General features: G+C 37.0%; 1 protein-coding gene across 9 annotated transcripts in view; it reads right to left on the reverse strand.

Moving 5' to 3' along the window:
* Window positions 1–22642, reverse strand: part of SLC9A9 (solute carrier family 9 member A9) — a 685137-nt gene that overhangs the window by 551355 nt on the left and 111140 nt on the right. For 2 of the 9 annotated variants that reach the window (XM_021071133.2, XM_021071132.2), the window contains exon 1: window positions 1156–1476. The exons of the other annotated variants lie outside the window; for them this stretch is intronic. In XM_021071133.2, the coding sequence (XP_020926792.1) occupies window positions 1156–1182 (27 nt within the window). In that variant the 5' untranslated portion in view covers window positions 1183–1476. Of the gene's footprint in view, window positions 1–1155; window positions 1477–22642 lie in introns of those variants that run through there. 9 annotated transcript variants of the gene reach the window in all.

Here is a 22642-nt window from a genome sequence, read left to right on the forward strand (position 1 = left end):
ACTTCTGCCTTCTAACTCAGGTATCTCACAGTGGGATCCAGTTAAGGCATAGGATTTCTTATGGTCTCAAATCATGGCTATATATTTTTATCATCAGGACATCATATGGTTAGCATATAAAATGTGCATTGATCCTGTTCCCTGAACCTCAGGAGTATAAAAGGCTTCAAAACTTCCAAAGTAAAGGAAGTGAAATATAAAAATATATTCTTTGTTATAAATTATAGCAATGCTTCAGCTATTTCCATTGTGTTCAAAGTTCCTATCCATTATCAAGCTGAGATAAGAGTGGTAAAGCAAACTATTTCTTCAGTAAAATCACTTTAAAAACTATGTCTTATATTTTACTTTAAAAGATGAGAGCACACCCTGGATAATCTCTGTCACATTTTTTATTAAACTTTCTGAAAAGAATGACATGGTAAGTTGCCCATAAAGAGCAATGACTTAGGAGTTTAAAGGGTTAAATGCTTTTCTACACCTTCTCTCTCCCTCCGAAAGAGAAGATTATAGCAAATAATACTGATAATAACAATAATTATAAATTAGAAAGTATGAAATCATGCTAAGAAATGAAGAGTACTGCATAAAGAAACTTTTGTGTATTATAAGAAAATAAAACATGTTCATATAATTTAAATAGATTTGAATAAAATTATTCCAACAGAAGGGGCGGAATACATTTCTGCAAGTTTTCTTCTTGAAACTAGTTGATGTAAGAAGATTTACTCAATCCATGTTTAAGTGATATTATTTCTAAAACTTTATAATGCTCACCAGCCCCTCGGTATGAAAGAAGGCTGCTCTGCTCTTTGTGATTACAGAGCCATCACTTCCCAAAATCTATCATTACAAAAAAACAAACAGCTAGCCGGGTTTGACTCCTCACATGACAATGGATCCACATCTGTCAAAAGGCTCGCATTCTATGCCCTGTGAGAACAAGAGTGTGGCATTAACTCTTGTGACAAGGCAAATTTTAGCAGCTCATCTGGAAAGAGATGAGCATTCATTATGCTGCAGCACCTTTCATCAAGCTAATGACATTTCAATCAGCACATTTTCTCCAGTTTCGGTACTTTGCCATCTGAGCACAAGTCTCTAATTACACCCAAGCAACAAGTTTCACATCAATCCTACAATTTCTGCACTCACCGTACACCATCGCTCCTCCGGTTTCATGCAAGAAGCGAAATCGATGATTTTTAAATAACCAGATTGTCAAAATGGTAAGGATGAGCAAAAAATTAAAGACAAGCAGCTCCACTGCTCCCTGATGTTGAAACTGATACTCATCCTTCTCCGACATGAATCTTTGCTGTCTCTCCATTCTCCAGTCTTCTCGGAATTCCTTAGATAAAAACCTGGATAAGGACTATTTTATCAAGGTTTGCCTAAGACAGGCTGACTGCCTGAGGATTTCAGGATAAACACTGCCACTTAAGTTGCTACTTCATGAGCATTCTGCCTTGGCTTAGTATTCAGATGGCTTCTAGTTACAACTTCCTGTTTCTCTCTTAAAGCAGCCCCGTCTCTTTTCAAACTCCAGAGTGTGGTTTCATTGTCGGCTCTTACTGTCTTTAAATGATTCACTCTATGAACTTTTCTTTCATATTAGACAAACCTGCAAGCAATCATTCTGAGATCTTCAGTCATGATCTTATTGTTTCAAATAAGTCCTCATAAGCTGTATAACTGGTGAATTGTAGATTAATTATGAAACACATCACTTTACATCAGCAATATTTTCTAAGTTCAAAAAGCCAATTTCCAAATCATACCCTCACTAACATTCAAGATTTTTCCTCTCCAACTAAACCCTAGCAATGTGATGAGGATTGACTTAGTAATTTCACAGGGATTTTTTTTTTTTTTTTTAAGTTGAGAAGCAAGAAATAATTTTGTGTATGACTCCCTCTCTCTCTCTTCTCTGTTTGGTTTTACATAACTGGTAGTCAGAAGAGCAGTATTTAAACTCTAAATCAATTGTTTTTCTTTTGACAAGAATAGATGAAAATATAACAAAAAAAGAAATCTGTCCTCATCTCTGCAGCTGCACTGTTTTTATAGGTAGTCAAAATAAAGATAGAAAAAGCGGTAAAAAAAGAAACCAAACACATAAACACGTATCTTTGAAGGAAGAAACCATACACTCATCCTCAGTAATACCACATTTGTGCTTTCTTTTTTTTTTCTTTTTTTTTTTTGCTATTTAGGGCCACACCTGAGGCACATGGAAGTTCTCAGGCTAGGAGTCTAATCAGAGCTACAGTTGCCGGCTTTACCACAGCCACAGCAAGGCAGATCAGAGCCGCGACTGCTACCTACAACGCAGCTCACGACAATGCCAGATCCTTAACCCACTGAGCGAGGCCAGGGATGGAACCCACATCCTCATGGATCCTAGTCGGATTTGTTAACACTAAGCCACAACGGGAACTCTGTGGATTTCTTCTTGTAAAGCTCCTGGTTCAGACATCCAGGACCCGCAGCAATCTGCCACAGGTCACAAAACTCCTGTCTTATGGCAAAGCAGTGTGGTTCACTGAGAAATAATCTGCCACCAAGAATGAAGTTTCCAGAATCCAGGGCACAGACAGTGGTTACTCTTCAGATCATCTTCCGTTTGTCAGGTTTATTCTGTTTGAATTAATATTTCTATGCTTTTTGAAAACGTTCAAGACAACATTACCATAGGCTCTGCTATTTTCTTAGCAATTATTATGATTTGTTTGCCTTCTTGGTCCTATGGTGCAACTAGATATAGGGTTAAGTGAGGTTTTTCATCATTTCATGATAATATTATAACTCAGGGGTTATAATAATCATCTAGCATCCCCATACTTGAGAGAATTAGCATTCAATTCATTTAGTGTAATGATTCATTAAGTAGAATGAGTACAAATATAGCCTCAAAACATCTTGTCACCAAAAGCTAGAGGTCAAACCTGCAGTATATTTGGAGCTAACTAGCTTCTCAGTAACAATTTTACCCACAAGGAAAGCCTATCAGCCACTTAAGATAAAACCCTGCTGTTTCAGCTTATTTGCCTTCTGCAACTTTTGAAGCTGATTTCCTGAGTTTAACTCAGCAGGGGGTATTTGTGTGGGCTGCAGATGTTCTTTTAAGACACCACCCTTTTTGGCAGGCATATCTGTGATGACTAATACTCAAACTGTTTTGAAATCTGTCAGATAATGCTTGCAAGCATTTCATGAAGCTTTGCTAGCAGGTTCTACCTTTACAATTTTGCAACCCCACAGGTTTAGTCTTGAGTGTTAGATTTACAAGATAACCCAAATTCAAAACTTGGTAATTTCCTATCTTTTTTTCTTTTCAGTTATCATTTAATTACTTTGGTTTCCTTTTAGCAATGATGATCATTCCATCTGAGCAGAATAAACTTTATTTGGTTGTCTTATTACAACATCCAATTTCACTCTTATCCTGTGAAGCAACTCAGTGAAAGGATTAAAGGCCCATGGAATATTTTGACTGGCTAATGTACTGTTTTTAAAAATCCTGAAGTTAATGTCAACACATGAAAAAAAGTATATTCCAAATTTTAAAAATCAGACACATGCCTTCTCTAGAGAAAACTGGCAAATCTGGCACACTTGCCCCTCCTTCCTGTGTGGCCACAGTCAGTGAGGCCTGAGGGGTTGCCTGTTTGCCACAAGTCCCATTCATCCCATTTCACTCATTTATGTTCCCTGCATGGCCCCTACAGTTATTTGAATATGTGGTCCCTGGTTTATTCCAGGAATGGAATATATCACTATTCCATTTTCCAATCCTGATATTGTTTAACATTAGGTTGGAAAGCTGAAAGAAAAAGGGGCTTAGGAAACTTTTCCAACTCTTTCGCAGAAAAGTATTTCATCTCCTCCTATTTGTGTTTTCTTCTCAGAATATCATTTATATTCTTCTGTACCAATAAAAATAAAAACATAAAATAGAACCACATATTAATTTATTATCTACCATGGAACAGGAAATAAGCTAGGAATTTAATTTTGTTTAAGGTAATATTCATAAAAAAACTCTACGTGTGAGGGATTTAAGGCTCAGAGAGGGCTGATAATATATCCAAGGTTGCACAACAAGTAGGAGTTAAATTCACATGTAGGATTTAATGGCCTTAAGATGGGTGATCCTTCATCTTGGCTTGTCAGATATTTTCCCAGTTTTAGCACTGAAAGTCCTGTATCCCAGGAAACTCTTCAGTCACAGGCAAACCAGGGCAATTGGTTACCCTAAGAGCCAAGTTGCTCCAAATTTACAAATCCTATACTACCAAAAATGACTGTTCTTTATGACAGTACTGATGGAGACTATCAATTAAAAAAGACTATAAATAAAAAATTAAGGCACTATTTTATTAGTTGGTGGAATTATCCTTCATGCTAGGTCTCTTGATGAAGCTGGGGTAGAATTCAAAACATAAGTACAAGACTCAAAGAAGAATTCTTGACTTCCCTTAACAGATCTTAATACCTGCTGGCCATTGAGTCAAAGGTTCTTGCTGCAAGACACAACATGCCGGTAAGAGGAAGCAAATAAAATGAAAAACAGGATGGTCCAGCTTACTGTGGTGAGTATGCCCTGCCTCAGTTTGACAATCCAGCTCCATGGAAGGAAAAAGTCAAAGAGAAGAGCTTTCCAGACCTCGTGTAACACCTCCCATTAGTGAATATGACCAGTTAGAATGCATAGACTGAGTTTATAATCTAACAAATCACTCAAAATTTCCTTGTTCTTAAAGAGGACAGTGGAGCTTGTGGGCTCATAAGATCAAGAAGAGAAACTTTGCTGGGTGAAGAGAGATGCTGAGAGTTCCTCTTTCCCACTCCCTGGAGTCCCACTTTGCCCAGTCTTAGTTCTCTCTTGACCACTGAGTTTAACAGAAAATATTTTAGTCAACCCAGGCTCTGGGTTAGAGGAAAATCCCATTGCCCCATTCACTTGGCTTCTCCCCTGATATTCATCCCTCTCTGAGACCAGTGATGTGGGAGTTTCATATTTTGCCCCCAAAGTTCTAAAATAGGTCTGGACAGGACTATAGCTAAGTTTGCTTAAAGACCACACAATGCACTAAACCAAAGATTCACCCCCTATTCTATTTTCAAACTTACCATAAAGCCATCTGTTAAAGTAATTAAACAAGGCAACTATTAGATTAGGAAGATTCTAATGCCTTGGTCACCTAAGCAAGCAAACCAAACCTCAGCCAGAGTCAATGTGCCCAAATCCCAGAAAAAGAAATTTAAAAACAATCAGGAGTTCCTGCTGTTGCTCAGCAGGTTAAGAACATGACATAGTGTCTGGGACGATGCAGGCTTGATCCCTGGCCTCGCTTGGAGGGTAAAGGATCTGGCATTGATGAATGCTACTGCACAGGTCACAGGTGTGGCCTGGATCCAGCATTGCTGTGGCTGTGGTGTAGGCCAGCAACTGCAGCTCAGTTTCGACCCATAGCCTGGGAATTTCCATATGCCGCAGGTGCAGCCATAAAAAGGAAAACAAAAAAAACAATCGCAAATGGCCAATTAGGCTTTCCCAAATAAGACAACCACTTAAGCTACAGCAATTCAAATAATGCCCTAGCTTTGTTTCCCCATCTTTTCTATAAAAATTCCTGTTAGTGGAGCACCCCTAATCACTTTCAGTTTCACTGCCCCAGTTTGAATGGATGTATGTTCAAATAAACTCTTATAAATTTTAATGTGCTTCAGTTTATCTTTTAACACATCCAGCTTACCCTATCCCCGAAAGACACATGTTAGCATAAAAATGCCCCTAATTTGAACAATATGAACCTCTCCCATTAGTAGATTCCCACAGAGAAATGCAATTCAAAAATTTCACAAAAAGTTAAATTCCATGATATTTGAACAATGTTAAGTCCCAAAGAAATTCACTGCCCAATACCTGGTTTTCCTCTTTAGGCTCTGCAGTTTGAGTCTATGGGATCAAGGACCATGAGTGCAGGATAAAACCCTCAAGTCCATATTCTTTCCACTGCTCTTCATTATGGTGGCAAGGTGAAATAAAGGTCATTGAGAACTCGTAAAAATTAGAGGGCATGTATAATTTTATTACACAATGTGTACATGTATGAAATCTCTTGCTGCTTCTACCCCATCGACAGGTTCTAGCTATTTCCTGAGGAGGGAAAATCAGGGAACAGACCTCAGTGTTTTCCCAGGTGTGATCCTATATCTGGATTGTTCATCCTTGATGTGCACATAATAAGGTCCCCAAACCAGTGATGACCAGAGAAGAGAGGAATCACCTTGCACTTGCACGAGATGCCACTTGCTGGTTTTGCACCAAGAAACACATGCTGGATCCCACTTTTTATTTAAGTATTCTTCATTAAAGAGTCCCCAAACTGTATAAAGCTGAAGAGAGGCAAATCTGGCATTTTTCCTGTGATCTAGCCATGTCATCCCTATGCCATCAAAGACCAATGACCTCACAGCTAAAGCCTCAGAGTGAGGGAGGTCCCAAATAAATATCCTTTGATTCCTAATTCTGCCTCTCCTCTCCCTTTGTCTCTAGACTTTTAGCCATAGCATATCACCCCTTTTCTTTTGCAGAAAGTACTTTTTTTTTTTTTTTTTTTTTTTTTTTTTGCCATGCTCGAAGCATGCAGAAGTTACCAGGCCAGGGACTGAACCCAAGTCACAGAAGGGACAACTCAGAATCCTTAACCATTAGGCCACAAGGGCACTCCAAAAGAACTTTTTAAGAAATAATTAAGGTTACGTGTCAATTATATATTAGTGTTTTTTTTTTTTTTTTAAATAGAAATAAAGTTTCAATCCATTGGTCCCTTTTCTGTCTTAAACATATTGAAGGGTCAGTGATAAGAAAAAATTCACTCATTGGCTTTTTATTTTCATCAGTCTCTGTCAGCTAGCTCTTCACAAGGCAGGGTAAGTACAAGCCAGCCACAGTGGCTAACCTTCCCCACAACCCAGGATGGAGGCTTTAGAGTTGGAAAGAAATATAAGCTCTGGAGTCAAGGACAGGGAGAAGATGGAGAACTGCCACTCCAAGCTGCAGTTTATTTTAAACCAAAGTCCCTACGATCAAAGACCCGAGAAAATTTATTTCTTTGATCTCTTAAGTGTTCACATGATAAATTCACATTCCTCATAAGATGTAACTTCTATGTCTTACAAACTAATAACTTTGATCCATTATCTAAAAGATAATTTGTCCTATCACTTCTGTATTGAATTATAAAAATTTATATTAACTAGCAAAGAAAGGCACCACACCCTCACCCTAGTCTCCACATTTTTTTCCAGTGAGAGAAAGGTATACAGGAGGAGAGAAGACAAAGAGCCCAACAAGATGAAGTAGCATATACTCAGAAATATTTTTCTGAAATGAGCACATAAATGCCAAGAAGATTTTGATAGAAAAGTCTCTTAGTCCTTCTTAAATCTATTCAAAAAACAGCCTTTGAAACAGCCTTTGTTGGAGGATATCTGAATATGGGTACCCTTAAAAGCAGAGCCTGAGACAAGGACACAGGTGTAGATGGTTTACTTAGGAGCCAGCATCATGAATCTCAGGTGAGTGTGCACAAAGACTAGAAAATATTTTTCAGAAACAAAATTTTAACCCTCATTGTAGCTTACTCCATTTCTTTATAGGGTCTATGCACTTTGAAACTTTAGTAATTTAATCTATAGGTATGCTCAAAGCAATCCTTAAGCAGCAACTAGGATAGCTTTTGTTTATGATAAAGGTAATTAAATTATATAGTAAATTTCATGACAAACAATATGGGTCTCTCAGCTAAGAAGGCAAATCATGCCCTACGGTCAGCAGAATTAAAGTCCCATATCACCTGTGGAAAGAGAAGTCAATTTGATTTGAAATGTCATTTTCTCATGGATATGTCATATCTAAAGTTTAAATTTTAATTTATTTATTTTATTTTATTTTTTGGCCATGCCCACAGTATATGGAAGTTCCTGGGGCCAGGTATCAATCCAAGCTGCAGCTGCAGCCTATATCACAGCTGTGGCAACAATGGATACTTAACCTATTGCACCACAGAGGGAACTCCTAAAGTTTAAATTTTAAATTAGAAGTTTAAAATTACTCTGGGACTCCCTGAAGACAATATATTTGGCATAAAAATACAGTACACACCCTGCCAAGTTCTTCCTCTAAATACATTTTAAATCAATAATGTGTTAATTTTAATCCAGTCTAGCAGGTTTTAAGAAATGTCATAGGACGGTGTGATTTTGTTTCTGTAAAAATGTCCTGCATTACAAAACAACAAGTATTTACAAAGCAAGATAGAGTTTACAATGGCAATTTTGTTGTTACATTACATACAGATTCAAGAATGTTTCTTTGTTACCTAGGCTGAGTATGCATACACTATCCAATTACTAAAACCCAAATATCTAAATAATCTATTTTCATTTATAAGCCATCACTGAATGTTTACATCTCCCTACCCCAAATTCATACTTGAAATCCATCCCTACTCTGTTGATTTTGGAGGCGGGGCTTTGGGGAGATGATTAGGTCATAAAGGCACACCCTCACAAATGCCCTTTTAAAAGAGACCCTAGAGTGCTTCCTTGCCCCTCCCACCATATGTGAAGACACAGCTAAAGACAGCCATCCATCTATGAACCAGGAAAAGCAGGCCCTTACCATACACCCAATTTGCTGGCTGACCTTGATTGTGAATTTCCCAACCTCCAGAACTATGAGAAATAAATATTGTTTAAGTTACCTAGTTTATGGCATTTTTGTCGTAGCAATTCACATAGACTAAGACACCAGGTGGGGGAGAGAATTGTTCCCCGAAATACTATTAGGGACTATAAATCTCAATTAAAGTTCCAGCAGAGAATATTGTATTATAGCAGCTCACCCTCAAAAAATTACCTAAATTTTTTTTATAACTTTGAATATTTGTTCATTCTTACCATCCCTGCTAAAAGAATTTTTCTTCAGTATATTTGGGCTTCAAAATTGAAGGACTATAAATGGTATACAGTTTTAAATGTTAAAGTATTTTTTGAAAAACATCAATGTCTTTCTAACACTACTTTGAACTTACTTTAAACCTTGTCTGTTACGGTACTATAATCTTAAGAAATGTTGGATTTTGGAAAAGCAGAATCAATTGGCTTTCAGCAATTTGAGATTGAAACAGTATTGGCTTCCACCAAAATCTACTCTAATAGCTGCATTTACCTCACTGTGAAAAAATGGAATTGTTCTGTTGAAGGTTCGGCAGCCTAACCTCACAGTTCCTCCCTGCCACCATCTTAACCAAAGAAGAATACATACAAAACAAATTGCTGAACATCAACATAATCAAATCCAAAATATAATGTTTTTGGTGAACTATGTTTGAGAAAGTGGCTTAGATCAGAGGCCTCCACCTCATCTCAAATCTACAAAGCGTCTTAGAAGAACACACTTTAGAGACACATTTGTTGTTGTAAGACATTTTCTGCAGAACAGAAGCCACATCCATGTACTCAGCCTGTTTTAAGAAGGGGGGGTCTCCTGCACAGACTCCACAGGAAAAAGAAAGAATGTTAGGGCTTCACGCACCCCTTAACCTTCTGGGCTCGCTTTGATTGTAGTAATCAAAGTACGAAAAAGTCAAAATTCTCTGCTTCTGAGCCTAGGTGTGACCCAACCAATGTGATGCCTAGATGACCCACTGAATATTCTTGTTCCAAAGGATCAAAATTGAGGCAGAAGCTCCCTCACAGCACTTGCAAAAGGTCAGAAGCATGGGCAGAACTTTCCTCCTGCATGGACCAGTGTGGAAATGTGGGGATAGGAGCAGAGGTGTTCCCCATTAACTCTCTCCAGGCATTTGTTCTTTAAACCTGTTGGACTTTACTACCAAGTCTGTGGTCAGCCTGGCTGAACCAGTCCAGAATGGAAATGCACTGTATGCACGCAATCCTGCTCCTGTGTTCAGGAGGGTGTTTCTTTTGCATCCTCCTGGGACAAAGTGTTGAATAGTCTGTTTCCCCAAAAACCTGTGACAAAGGGTAAGAACTCATTAAATTTGCCTTAGCTCCACCCCTCACCAAAGTGTGAAAACTCACTCACTCCTACTCATTTTTTTTTTTTAGTGAGTTGTGTTGATCAACATTGTTCTGCTCATAGCTCAAAAAAAAGTATACAAGCTCCATGTGCCAGCATAAAAATACTCAAAAAATGCACCATACAAACAACATTCAAACTCCTCAAATTTGAACATTAACTATTATTAAATTATAAAAATCACTAACATTCTAAATCAAATTCTCCTTCCTCTTGTAAACTAAATTCAGATTTTTTTTTCCGTCTCTACTTTCTGGTTTTGGTGGATTTATTTCACTCTGATGGGGCTAGATTTCTTTTAGTAGCTGCAATTTTTTGAGCCATCTTTGAAGCCCTAGAATAACTATAGCTTCTTCAGCAGCTATGAAGTTGAATCAATCCAATTATAAATTAGTCATGCATTTTGCTATATCAAAGAACAGGGCACTTGAGAATCACAGCATCGGGCTTACTCTAACAAAGTTTTGAAAACACCGGCAAGCAATTCCTGTGACACTATAGCATCATCCCAGGGAAAATTATCTGTCCCTAGTTTTGTAAACAGTACCATCTAGGTCTGTGTTTTTGTTATCATCCATGGAACATTACTGCAAATTTTATCCTAGGTAAAGATAGGCACATGAAGAAAACACCGTTACAGATAAGCTATTTTGGTTTCAGGCTAACCAACAGAGACATCAATCTGAGCATGTGGTCCAGAGCCATTTCCAGAGAATTTAAACCCATAAGGGAGAAAATTCTCCTTCATGGTCATACCACGTTTCTTGCAACAATGAGAGAATTCATTTGGAACTCACTCTCACCATTAGAGAGTGGCATTTTAAACACTATCTTATTGCAGAAAATGTAATTGATAAAATTCAACATCCATTCATGATAAAAGCTCTCACCAAAGTGTGTATAAAGGGAATGTATCTCAACATAATGAAAACCATTTACAACAAATCCACAGTGAATATAAAGCCCAATGGTGAAAAGCTGAAAACCTTTCTACTAAATTCTGGAACAAAACCAGGATGCCCACTCTCATGACTACTATTCAACATAGCACTGGAAGTCCTAGCTACAGCAATCAGATAAGATTAATAAAAAGTGTCCCAATTGGAAGGGAAGAGGTAAAATTATATATATGCAAATGATATGATACTCTATATAGAAAACCCTAGATAATCTGCACAAAACTATTAAAACTAATAAATTAATTCAGCAAAGTAACAGGATGCATGACTAACATACAGAAAGCTGTTGCATTTCTTTACACTAACAATGAAATATTAGAAAGAGGAAGTGAAAAATCTAGCAATAAACCTAACCAAGGAGGTAAAGCCCTATCCCCTGAAAACTATAAAATATTGATAAAGGAAATTGAAGATGACTCAAAGAAATGGAAAGATGTCCCATGCCCTTTGATTGGAAGAATTAATATTGTTAAAATGGCCATACTACCCAAAGCACTCTGCAGATTTAATGCAATCCCTATCAAATTACCCATGACATTTTTTCACGGAACTAGAATAAATAATTAGAAAATTTATATGGAACTACAAAAGACCCAGAATTGCCAAAGCAATCCTGTGGAAAAAGAACAAAGTTGAAGGCATAACCCTCCCAGACTTAAAAATACTATAAAGCTATAATAATCAAAACAGTATGGTACAAAAACAAACATATAGGTCAATGGAACAGAACAGAGAGCCCAGAAATAAATCCACACACCTACAGTCTATTACTCTTTGATAAAGAGACAAGAATATACAATGGAGAAAAGACAGTCTCTTCAGAAAATGGTAATGGGAAAGTTGGACAGCCACATGTAAATCAGTGAAGTTAGAACAGTCCCTCATACCATAAAAAAATAAATAAATAAATAAACTCAAAATGGCTTAAAGACTTGAATGTAAGACATGGCAGTATAAAACTCCTAGAAGAGAGCATAGACAAAATATTCTCTGACATAAATCATACCAATGTTTTCTTAGTTCAGTCTCCCAAGGCAAGAGAAATAAAAGCAAAAATAAACAAATGACACCTAATCAAACTTATAAGATTTTGCACAGCAAAGGAAACCATAAACAAAACAATGACAACCTACAGACTAGGAGAAAATATTTGCAAACAAAGTGACTGACAAGGGTTAATTTCTAAAATATACAAACAGCACATACAGCTCAATCTCAAAAAAATAAACAACCCAATCAAAAAATGGTCAGAAGACCTAAAGAGACATTTCTCCAAAGAAGACATACAGATAGCCAATATGCACCTGAAAATTTTTAGAGAAATGAAAATCAAAACTACAATGAGGTATCACCTCATACCAGTCAGAATGCCCATCAATAATACTTCTACAAATAACAAATGCTGGAGAGGGTGTGAAGAAAAGGAAAGCCTCCTATACTGTTGGTGGGAATGTAAATTGGTTCAGCCACTATGGAGGATAGTATGGAGGTACCTCAAAAAACTAAAAATAGAACCAGTAGATCCAGCAATTCCACTCCTGAGCATATATCTGGAAAATGTGAAAAACTCTAACTCAAAAAGATTCATGCAAAAGATATATGCACCCCAAAAGATACATGCACTATTTACCTTAGCCAAGTCATGGAAGCAATCTAAATGTCCATCAATACATGAATGGATAAAAAAGATGTGGTGTGCGTGTGTGTGTAGGAATATTATATATAATGGATGGGATATATATAATGGAATATGTATATATAGTGGAATATTAGCCAAAAAAAGAATGAAATGTTGCTATTTGCAGCAAGTTGGTTGGAGCTAGAGATTAGCATCTGAGTGAAGACAGAAAGACACATATTTTTAAGATATCACTTATATGTAGAATCTAAAAAATAATACAAATGAACTTATTTATAAAACAGAACAGACTCACAAACTAGAGCACGAATTTATGGTTACCAAAGAGGAAATGGCCGGGGATAATTAGGAATGTGGGATTAACGGATACACACTACTATATACAAAATAGATAAATAGTAAGAATTTACTGTAATTCCATATCTTGTGACAAACTATAACAAGAATCTGAGAAAGTGTGTGTGTGTATACATATATTCATTCATATGCGTGTATACCTACACACTGAATCACTGAATCACTTTGCTGAACACCTGAAACTAACACAGTATTGTTAATCTAGTAATTTGAAAAATAAAATAAATTAAAAATGTATAAATGCCATCTTCTAAAACTTTGAAATATGCAAGGGTGACATGTCTAATGCAGTCCTCCAGGTTAACTCAAGGTTTCATTGGTCCCCTCTGTGTCTGCCCTATCTGTTGAAAACCTCTGAATTATTTATTAATGAGATGATAAATATTTGGGCCTTTAACATACTCCACAATAAAAGCATGTGAGGGACTTGTTAAAATAAGAATGACAACAGTTTTATGATTGTCGGGACTACATGATAGAAATCATTCTTTCTATTTTTGTGTGCAATTGAAATTTTTCACAATAAAACTTTTAAAGTAGGTTTTTATTTCCTTCTTGAGTTCTGCTTTTGGAGACCCATAGCTTGAACTCTGCCTAATGATAAAGCCTCCATAACCTTCTAGGCACATTTATGACTCACATTCTATGTAATCTTAAACTCTTTCCCTTCTCTTAATCTTCATCGGCAAGAGAAACCCAAGAGGGTTTTAGCTGGTGCTAGATCGGATTCGTAACTGAAATTCCTTTCATCTTAATCTAACAAACCATATCTTATAGACACAGTTCCCTTTTATCATACTGGTGGCCTCATTTAAAGACTTACCCTCAGTAAAGCCCTAACTGAATCATCTGTGGACAGTTCTAAATGAGGATCATTGTGTTGCTTTTCATGTGCTTTCCCCTCAAACTCTGTCTTTCCTTGGCTTTTGGACTTTTCAGACCTTGAACATCTTTCTTCCCACATCATCAGTAGTAGAACAATTCCTTCAATTGCATCTTTTCCTATAGGAGTTTGATATCTCCTAATGACCATTTCCTTTTCTCCTTCCATGAATTTTGCAGGCTCAGCAGAACTTTGAATTTTTTTTCCTTCTGAGTAGCACTTAGAGCTGGGTCAGAGTTCACAACTTCTTTTTTTTTTTTTTTTTTTTAAACCAGACAGTTGTTCTGAGATCCCCCATAAAAAAATCTGTGAGTTCTACCTCAGCCAAATATGTTTATTGTTCAAACATAGCCACTCACTTTCACCATCTCAAGTTGGATAATTCTACCCACAAATACCCATAAGTACCTGAAACTGATCTCTTTTGAAACTACTGGGCTCTCCTTCACTGTATTTCATCTTCCCTAAATCTTTGTTCAGAGTCCTAACCCTGAGAGTTTCCCATAAGCAATAACCATATGAGCTTTGCCACCTGAAATGATTGTGTCACCTTCAAAGTCAGCAATTTTAATATATTCTCTTCTAAACTTCCCAATCCTTCTATCATAAATGTCAAAATTTTCTGCAACCACCTAATGTAGAATTTTGATGAAATATCCATGAATATATGAATAATAATATATAGACACAATATGAAGGAATTATCATTATTTTCAAATACAATTTTAGAGTAGTTTTAGGTGTACAAAAATTTAAAAGGAAGGTACAGAGATCTCTCATATACCGCTTGCCCACACATGTGAATAGCCTCTGATTATCAATATCACTCATCAGAATGGTACATTTTTTACCAAGTATGAACATTATTTTGGCACATCAAAATCACCCAAAATCTATAGTTTACCTTAAGATTCATCTGTGGTGTTGTCCATTCTCTGGGTTTGGACAAATGTATAATGGCATACATCCATCATTATAATATCATACAAAATGATTTCACTGCCCTAAAAATCCTCTGTGCTCTACCTGTTAACATTTCCCCTCTCTCTACCCGCTGCTCCTTACCAGCAACCACTGATCTTTTTATTGTCTCCATAGTTTTGCCTTTTTTAGACTATTATATAGTTGGATTATATAGTATTGTAACCTTTTCAGATTGGCTTCTTTCACTTTAGTAATATACATTTAAGATTCCTCCTTGTTTTTTCAAGACTTGATAGCTTATTTCCTTTTGGCACGGAATAATATTCAGTTGTTTAGACTTACCGCAGTTTATTTATTCATTCACCTACTGAAGGATATCTTGATGCTTCCAAGTTTTGACAGTTATGAACAAAAGTTATGAATACAACAGCTATATGCATCCATGTTGAAGGTTTCATGTGGACGTAAGTTTTTAACTACTTTGGATAAATACCAATATGCTGGATCATATGGTAAAGTATGACTAGTTTTGTAAAAAGTTGCCAAACTGTCTTCCAAAGTAGATGTACCATTTTGTATTCCTACCAGCAATGAATGAGAGTTCTTGTTAACTCCACATTCTGTATTTGGTGTTGTCAGTGTTCCAGATTTTGGTCATTCTAATGAATGTGGAGTAGTATCTCATTGTCTTAATCTGCATTTCCCTGATGACATATAGTATCTTTTCATATGCATATATGTCATTTGTATATCTTACTTGATGAGCTCTCTGTTAAACATTTCGCCCATTTGTATTTGGGTTGTTTATTCTTTTATTGATGAGTTTCAAAGGTTCTTTGAATATTTCGGATAGTAGTCCTTTATCAGACATGTCTCTTGCAACTATTTTCTTCCTGTGGATGGCTTATCTTCTCATTATCTCAACATTGTCTTTTGCAGGCCAGAAATTTTTAATATTGATGAAATTCAGCTTATTATTTCTTTCATGGATCATGACTTTGTGGAGTTGAATCTAAAAAGGCATTACTGTAGACAAGGTCATCTGGGTTTTCTCTTATGTTATCTTCTATGATTTTTACAGTTTTGTGTTTCACATTTAGGCCTCTTATCTATTTAATTAATGTTTTGAAGGCTGTAGGTCTATGTCTATTTTTTTTTTTTTTTTTGCATTTGGATGTCCATTTGGTCCAGAACCACTTGCTGAAGAAATTATTTTTGCTGCATTACATTGCTTTTGTTCCTTTCTCAAAATTCCATTGGCTATAGTTATGACCATCTGTTTTGGGACTCCGTTCTATTATATTAATCTATTTTTCTATTATTTTGTCAATACCAAACCGTCTTGATTACTGTAGCTTTTTTATTTATTTATTTATTTATTTTGCTTTTTTAGGGTTGCACCCACAGCATATGGAAGTTCTCTGGCTAAGGGCTGAAGTGGAGCTACAGCTTCCAGCCACAGTCACAGCCACAGCAGCGCCAGATCTGAGCCGCATCTGCAACCTACACCACAGCTCCTGGCAACATCGGTTTCTTAACCCACTAAGCAAGGCCAGGGATAGAACCTGTGTCCTCATGGATATTAGTCAGGTTCGTCACCACTAAGCCACAGTGGGAACCAGTCTTTTTTTTCTTAATTGAAGTATAGTTGGTTTACAGTATTGCATTAGTTTTGGATGCACTTCCTTCATAATTCTAAGTTTGAGTTTTTTAAACTGAGGAAACTACGATGGGAAGGCCAGAACTTTAAGTGAGTCACTTAATGAGACAAATCACAAATTCAGAAGCTTTCCTAAAAAAAAATCATAGAACTCTTTGATATCCCTCTTAGTATAATAATATAATTTTATATTGTAATGCTTCTAACAGTTTTTCTAAATTCTAAACATTTCATCCTTGGAAGTACAACCCTGTATTTTAATATCTCTGCAGTAACAGCATATGAACTCAGTAGGAACATTCCATTTTTTGTCAAACATTGTGATCCTCAAAGAGAGGTCTGGACCAACAGCGTCAGCATGGCCTGGAAACTAGTTAGAAATGCAGATTCTTTCACTCCAAAACACTGCATGAGAAGCTCTGATGCGGTAGAGTCCAGAAATATGTGTTTAACAAACCCTCCAGGTGGTTCTAATGCTCACGAAAATTTGAGAATGATCAATTCAAAAGATAACTTGATAGATTCATGGATTGATATAGCAATAAATGGCTCTTATCATAAAGCAAAAGGAGCAAATACACAAATGAAAAAGTGCTAAAGTCTGGTTTAAAAACAATAATATAACTGGTATGGAACATCAAGTGTAAATAATACTACACAAGCCAAATCTTCAAAGTGATAATTAACCTAGTCATGGATACATCAGATGCAAAAATGTTCCTCTTTAAGAAAGAGTTGTGTGTAGCCAGTGCTATATTTTTTCCTTTTTTTAACTGTGCAAAAAGATAGTAAACATCCTGCTCATTCTCACAGGCGTTGCATCACTTTCATTCCCAAGAGTTCACATCAGCGTCTCCCTACAGTATCTCACAGGATTATCCTCTTGTCTCTTCCCTCATCATTCATCTGATTTCTTTCCTTTGTACACTCTGCCTCACCAAGTGGCATCGTTATTTTGAAATAATATTGGATGTGGTTCTGCCCACAATGCCACTAAGAGCTTTGACACAATAGACATAAAGATGATTATTAATCTAGACATCTGTAATAACAAATAGTATTGTTGTTGTTTTAGTCCTCTAATCTTCTTTTCTCCTACCTTCTCTACTCTCAGGAAGCTCCTCCAGACATAATGTCTCCTTTCTCCTTTCCTGTATCCAGTTCTAGCTCAGCACACCAGCTCAAGCTTCCTGGTGACATCTTTGTGAGTCCATCTCATTTTCTTCCTTCTTTTGCTTTTTCTTTCCTTTCTCCTTAATTTTCCGTAACACATTTGTATACGTCATTAGATCCCTCTTTTTCCTTGTTGATTTCTTTTCTTCATCTTTCATCTTATTTCCCCTCTCAGCCCAACTTACTCAGGAGAAGCTGAGCCACCTGAGAGACAAACAGGAAACACTGGAGGTGCTCTTGAGACACTGAGGACATTTGCTGAAAGTCCTTGTCTTGTGCTGGGCACTCTTGGAAGTAACAATATTTAGAAGCCAAGATCAGCTTAAACTTTGTGTTCTATGCACATTATTTTCTTCACGATTGCACAGTTTAATTCTTCCAGTTTCAGGCACTTGCCTTCTCTGGTTTCATCTTCCTGTCTCTGCTCCATTCAACTCTACTGCACCTGAAAATACCTGTTATATAAAACAGGCAAGATTGTAATCCCACTTTCTTATTCTAATTATTACAAAACCATTGCAGAAGATGTAGTTAACAGGCATTCCTGTGTGACTCATCAGGTTACAAACCTGACTGGTATCCATGAGGATATGGGTTTGATCCCAGGCCTTGCTCAGTGGGTTAAGGATCCAGAGTTTCCACAAGCTGCAGCATAGATCACAAATGCAGCTCAGAGCCTACATTGCTATGGCTGTGGCATAGGCTGGCAGCTGCAGCTCCAGTTTGACCCCTAGCCTGAGAACTTCCATATGCCACAGATGTGGCCCTAAAAAGAAAAAAAATGAAGAAGTAGTTAACAAATAAAATGTATATATACAACAGCCTTTAAAATACCAAGTGACAGAGATTTAAATATCTTACAAGATTCTCATTCTCCCATGGTGTGTGCTATTCCCATAAACTTGTAAGCCTTGACAAGAATCCAGAGAGCATATCAGAGTTCTCCTATTCAGGCTTTCTGGAAAGCACATTTCTGGAAACCATCCCTTATGACAGGCAATAATCCCTTAATAATTTTTAAGAATTTTCTCCCATTATACTGGATTTCTGCTTAAGAATAACCCTGTTTTCTTGCTGAACACCACCTTCTTCATTCCTCAGATTCAACTGTGTCCTCTTCAATCCAGTGACCATTGTTGCTCTTAAGAATCACAGAACTGGACAAAAGTGTGCTCTTTGTCACCTCTCAACAATCTGCCCCTTAGTATTTTATAAAAATACTATTTGACATAGGTCCTGCAACTTTGTAGTATTTGTCATGGATGTTCCTTACTTAGATGTGCCAATCATTTCATGGTTCTTATAAACAATAATAATAGCTAACATTACTGTTACAATACCATTTCATACAACCTGTTTAACCACGCAGTAAAGTAGGTACTATCATTATGCCCATTTACCACTTGAGAGAATTAAACACAGAGAGAGTCACTTGCCCAAAGTCCCGCAGCTAGGAAGTAGTAGAGCTGGAACAGGAAATACTTATATCATCCATCTTTGGATTTGAAAATAAAGATAGTAATAATGTAGACTTAATTAAGGCCTTTTTATTTCTATTTCTTTTTTCCTTTTCCTCTCTTTGGTCTCATATCATGTAAATCTAACTAAGACAGAATTTGGATAAAAGGCTTTGAAAGGAATAAATTTGTTCTTGAAAATAACACCATTAATTAAAGGCCAAGTTTCTTTTCATTGAACAAAACATGACTAAAATTGCCAGAACATTTTCTTGGGTTGGAGGTTGGGGGAGATTCGGAGCAGCACAATCCTGAATGAAGTTATGATCACTGATTATTATTTACTTCCTTTTTAAAGCATGAATCCACTTCCTGCTAGGCAGTTAGCTATTTCTCTTAATTTTGCCCCTATTTTTTTCCAACATGTAGTATCAGAAGATTGACCTTTTTACTGCTTATAATGATGTACAGCAGGAAAATAACAAAGTAATCTCACTTTATTTCTTTTATGCCAGAATTGGATGACACTTTCAGTGTGTGTCTTAGTTTGGGCAGCCTAAAAATTATCTACAAATTATCATAGACTGGGTGATTTACAAACAACAGAATTTTATTTATCATAGGTCTGGAGGCTGGAAAAACCAAGATCAAGACACCAGCAGATTCAGTATCTCAGAGACCTTCTTCTGGTTAAAAGCTGCCATCTTGATGTGTTCACATGACAGAAGAGTGCTCTGGGGTCTCTTTTTTTAGGGCACTAATCCTACTCATGAGAGCTTCACCCTCATGACCTAATAACCTCCCAAACATTCTACCTCCAAACCTCCAAATATTATCACATTGGGGATTAGGTTCATCATATGAATTTGAGGGGCACACAAAACTATTACACAATATATAGCAGTGTGTAAGTAGACTTAAGTTCGTTACTGGTAGAAGATATTATTTCCTGGCCCTATTCTAATGTTGTGCATGAAGGCATTTTATTCAGAAGTAGAAAGAGTATGAAGTATATGGTTAACTGGATTTTATTCTGAATATACATAGAAAGTGAAAACTTAAATGCTTAGTGTTTCTTTGGGCTGAGTCATGCCCTGCATATCAAACTTACATTAAAAAGCTACACATTGGACTGTTAGATTCTTTGATTTTTAATTCTGAGTCTGCCACAGGCGTATGTGTCTCTGAGAAAGTCTTTGAAAAACCTTGTTTTCACTTGTACCCTTGTAAAATGAGATTTTACAATCTGGTAGGGAAATTCTGAGGATTAAATATCAAATGGTAGCAAAGCACTTTGAAAGTACTAAATGGAGTTATTAATAATTTAAGAGAGAAGCAAGCCTTCATCTGAGTTGTTGAAAGGAACATGTGGCATATTTATTTCAATCATTTATCATTTCACTGAAACTTCCTCTACTTTGAGCTACTCATAAAACATTTGATTCCCTTTAAAAATAAGAGTTTAAAATTAATTCTCTTTTTATAGTTTTTCAAAGTATTCTCACACCAGTTATCTTGTTGGATCCCCACAAAACTCCAAGGAGGTGTAAATAACATATAACATAGAAATCAGACTACAAGGAATAGACCACCTAACAAATCCTTGTTTAAACAATTAGAGGTTTATTATTTTCAACTAAGGAAAATCCCAGGGTTAAGATGTTCAGGGCAAATGCAGAGACTCAGTAGTGTCATCAAAGACCCTGATTTCTTCTTTTTCCTTCTGTCATCTTTGATGAATTGGCTTGTTCACAAAATGGCTGTTATGGATCCAGACACCATATTTATTTTTAAGGTAATAGGAAAGGAAGGAGGAAGCCCCATTAATCATCTCTCTCTCTCTCTCTTTTCTTTCTTTCTTTTTTTTCTTTTTAGGGTGGCACCTGTGGCATATGGACTTCCCAGGCTAAGGGTCTAATCAGAGCTGTAGCTGCCAGCCTATGCCACAGCCACAGCAATGCCAGATCTGAGCCACATCTGTGACCTCCACCAGAGCTCACGGCAATGCTGGATCCTTAACCCACTGAGTGAGGCCAGGGATCGAAACTGCACCCTCATGGATGCTAGTCAGATTTGTTTCTGCTGAGCCACGATGGGAATTCCAACCATATCTGTTTTTTTTAAATGAGGAAATAAAAGTTTTCCTAAAAGTTAATCCAGGCAAAGTTCTACCAGAACTGGATCATATGACCCTACTAGGGCAAGAGAAGAAAGGGCATTAAGTTTATGGCTTTCTATGCTCTGTGGAGGGAGGTGGCAAGGAAGAAGGGGGCTGAGAACGTTTTGGGGAACTCAATGCTAGTGTTGAAAAATAAACACTAGCATTGTAAAAAAGGTGTAAAAAAAGTCCATTTTTCAAGGTGGCACAATAGAAGAGGTTAAAACATCTGAATCACTCTGCTCAAGTGGAAATATCTAACAGTAACTTGTAAAATAAAGTAGAATTCTTTCCTGGTGATCACTCCGAGGACTACTCCATGTACTCTCACTACATGACTCCATTGCACCCCCATCACAGTGCTGCAGCAGAGGAATGGCTTTCCACTTGTGCACATGATGAACTTGCTGTTTTCTGAGGAATCATCCTCTGTCAGCAATCCGATTCCTCAGGCTGCACCCTCCTCTTCTTCTTCTCCTCCATTACAAAGAGAAGCTCAGCAAGGTCTCACTAAATATGTTGGAAAAAATCAGTCACTTAACAGAGAACTGTCATAGGGAAGGCAACTTCTGTGGCTCCTTGTCCAAATCATTTAGGGTTTGTCTGCAAGAAATGGAGCTGAAAGGATGCAATGCAGGAGATTGGGTGCTTATAGAAGTGTTACAGGGGCTGAAGGAATGACTCCCAATAAACATCATATAATAGGCCTGCCAAGAAAGCTGCTACCTCCAACATGTTCAGAAATGTGGGACATAAGGAGGTGACATTTTGGTTGGCTGACCTGAAATCCCATAGCCACCTACTGTGTCCCAGTGTTCAGGAAACTGCAGCCATTGCCCTCTCCATCACAGCTGCCTCTCAGCATGCAAGGAGCTAGTGAAGGGACAGTGGATTTCTTCAGAAAAACTCAAAATCCTCACAACTTTGTTTACCAGTTAGATTCAAAGCAATAGGAAGATGGCACCCATCTCAAGTTCACTTTAAAGTCTCTGTGTAAATGCACCCAATTAAAGAGTTTAATCTGTACCCAGAACACCAGCTGAGTAAAAGTTTAGGAAAGGCAGGTTTCAGTGTGCCAGTCCCTGCACAACTCCAGAGACACATGGAAGAGTTTGGAACTGATGTTGAATGCCAATCTACCATCTCCATAACATCCTACCACTCCCAAACATAGACAGGAGACAGCTATCAAAGGACAATAGAAAGGAGCTTCCCATTAGCATCTAACTTTTGGCTGGGACTTGCACACATTTTATGAATTTAACTTGATTGGAAGATTGGAAGTTCTAGTAACAAAAACTTAATTTAGGATAAA

This window comes from Sus scrofa, chromosome 13 (assembly GCF_054392235.1).
Source record: "Sus scrofa isolate SSC_HxYL_T2T_F1_AM1 chromosome 13, Sscrofa_HxYL_maternal_Yorkshire_Landrace_v2.0, whole genome shotgun sequence".
Classification (NCBI taxonomy): Eukaryota; Metazoa; Chordata; class Mammalia; order Artiodactyla; family Suidae; genus Sus; species Sus scrofa.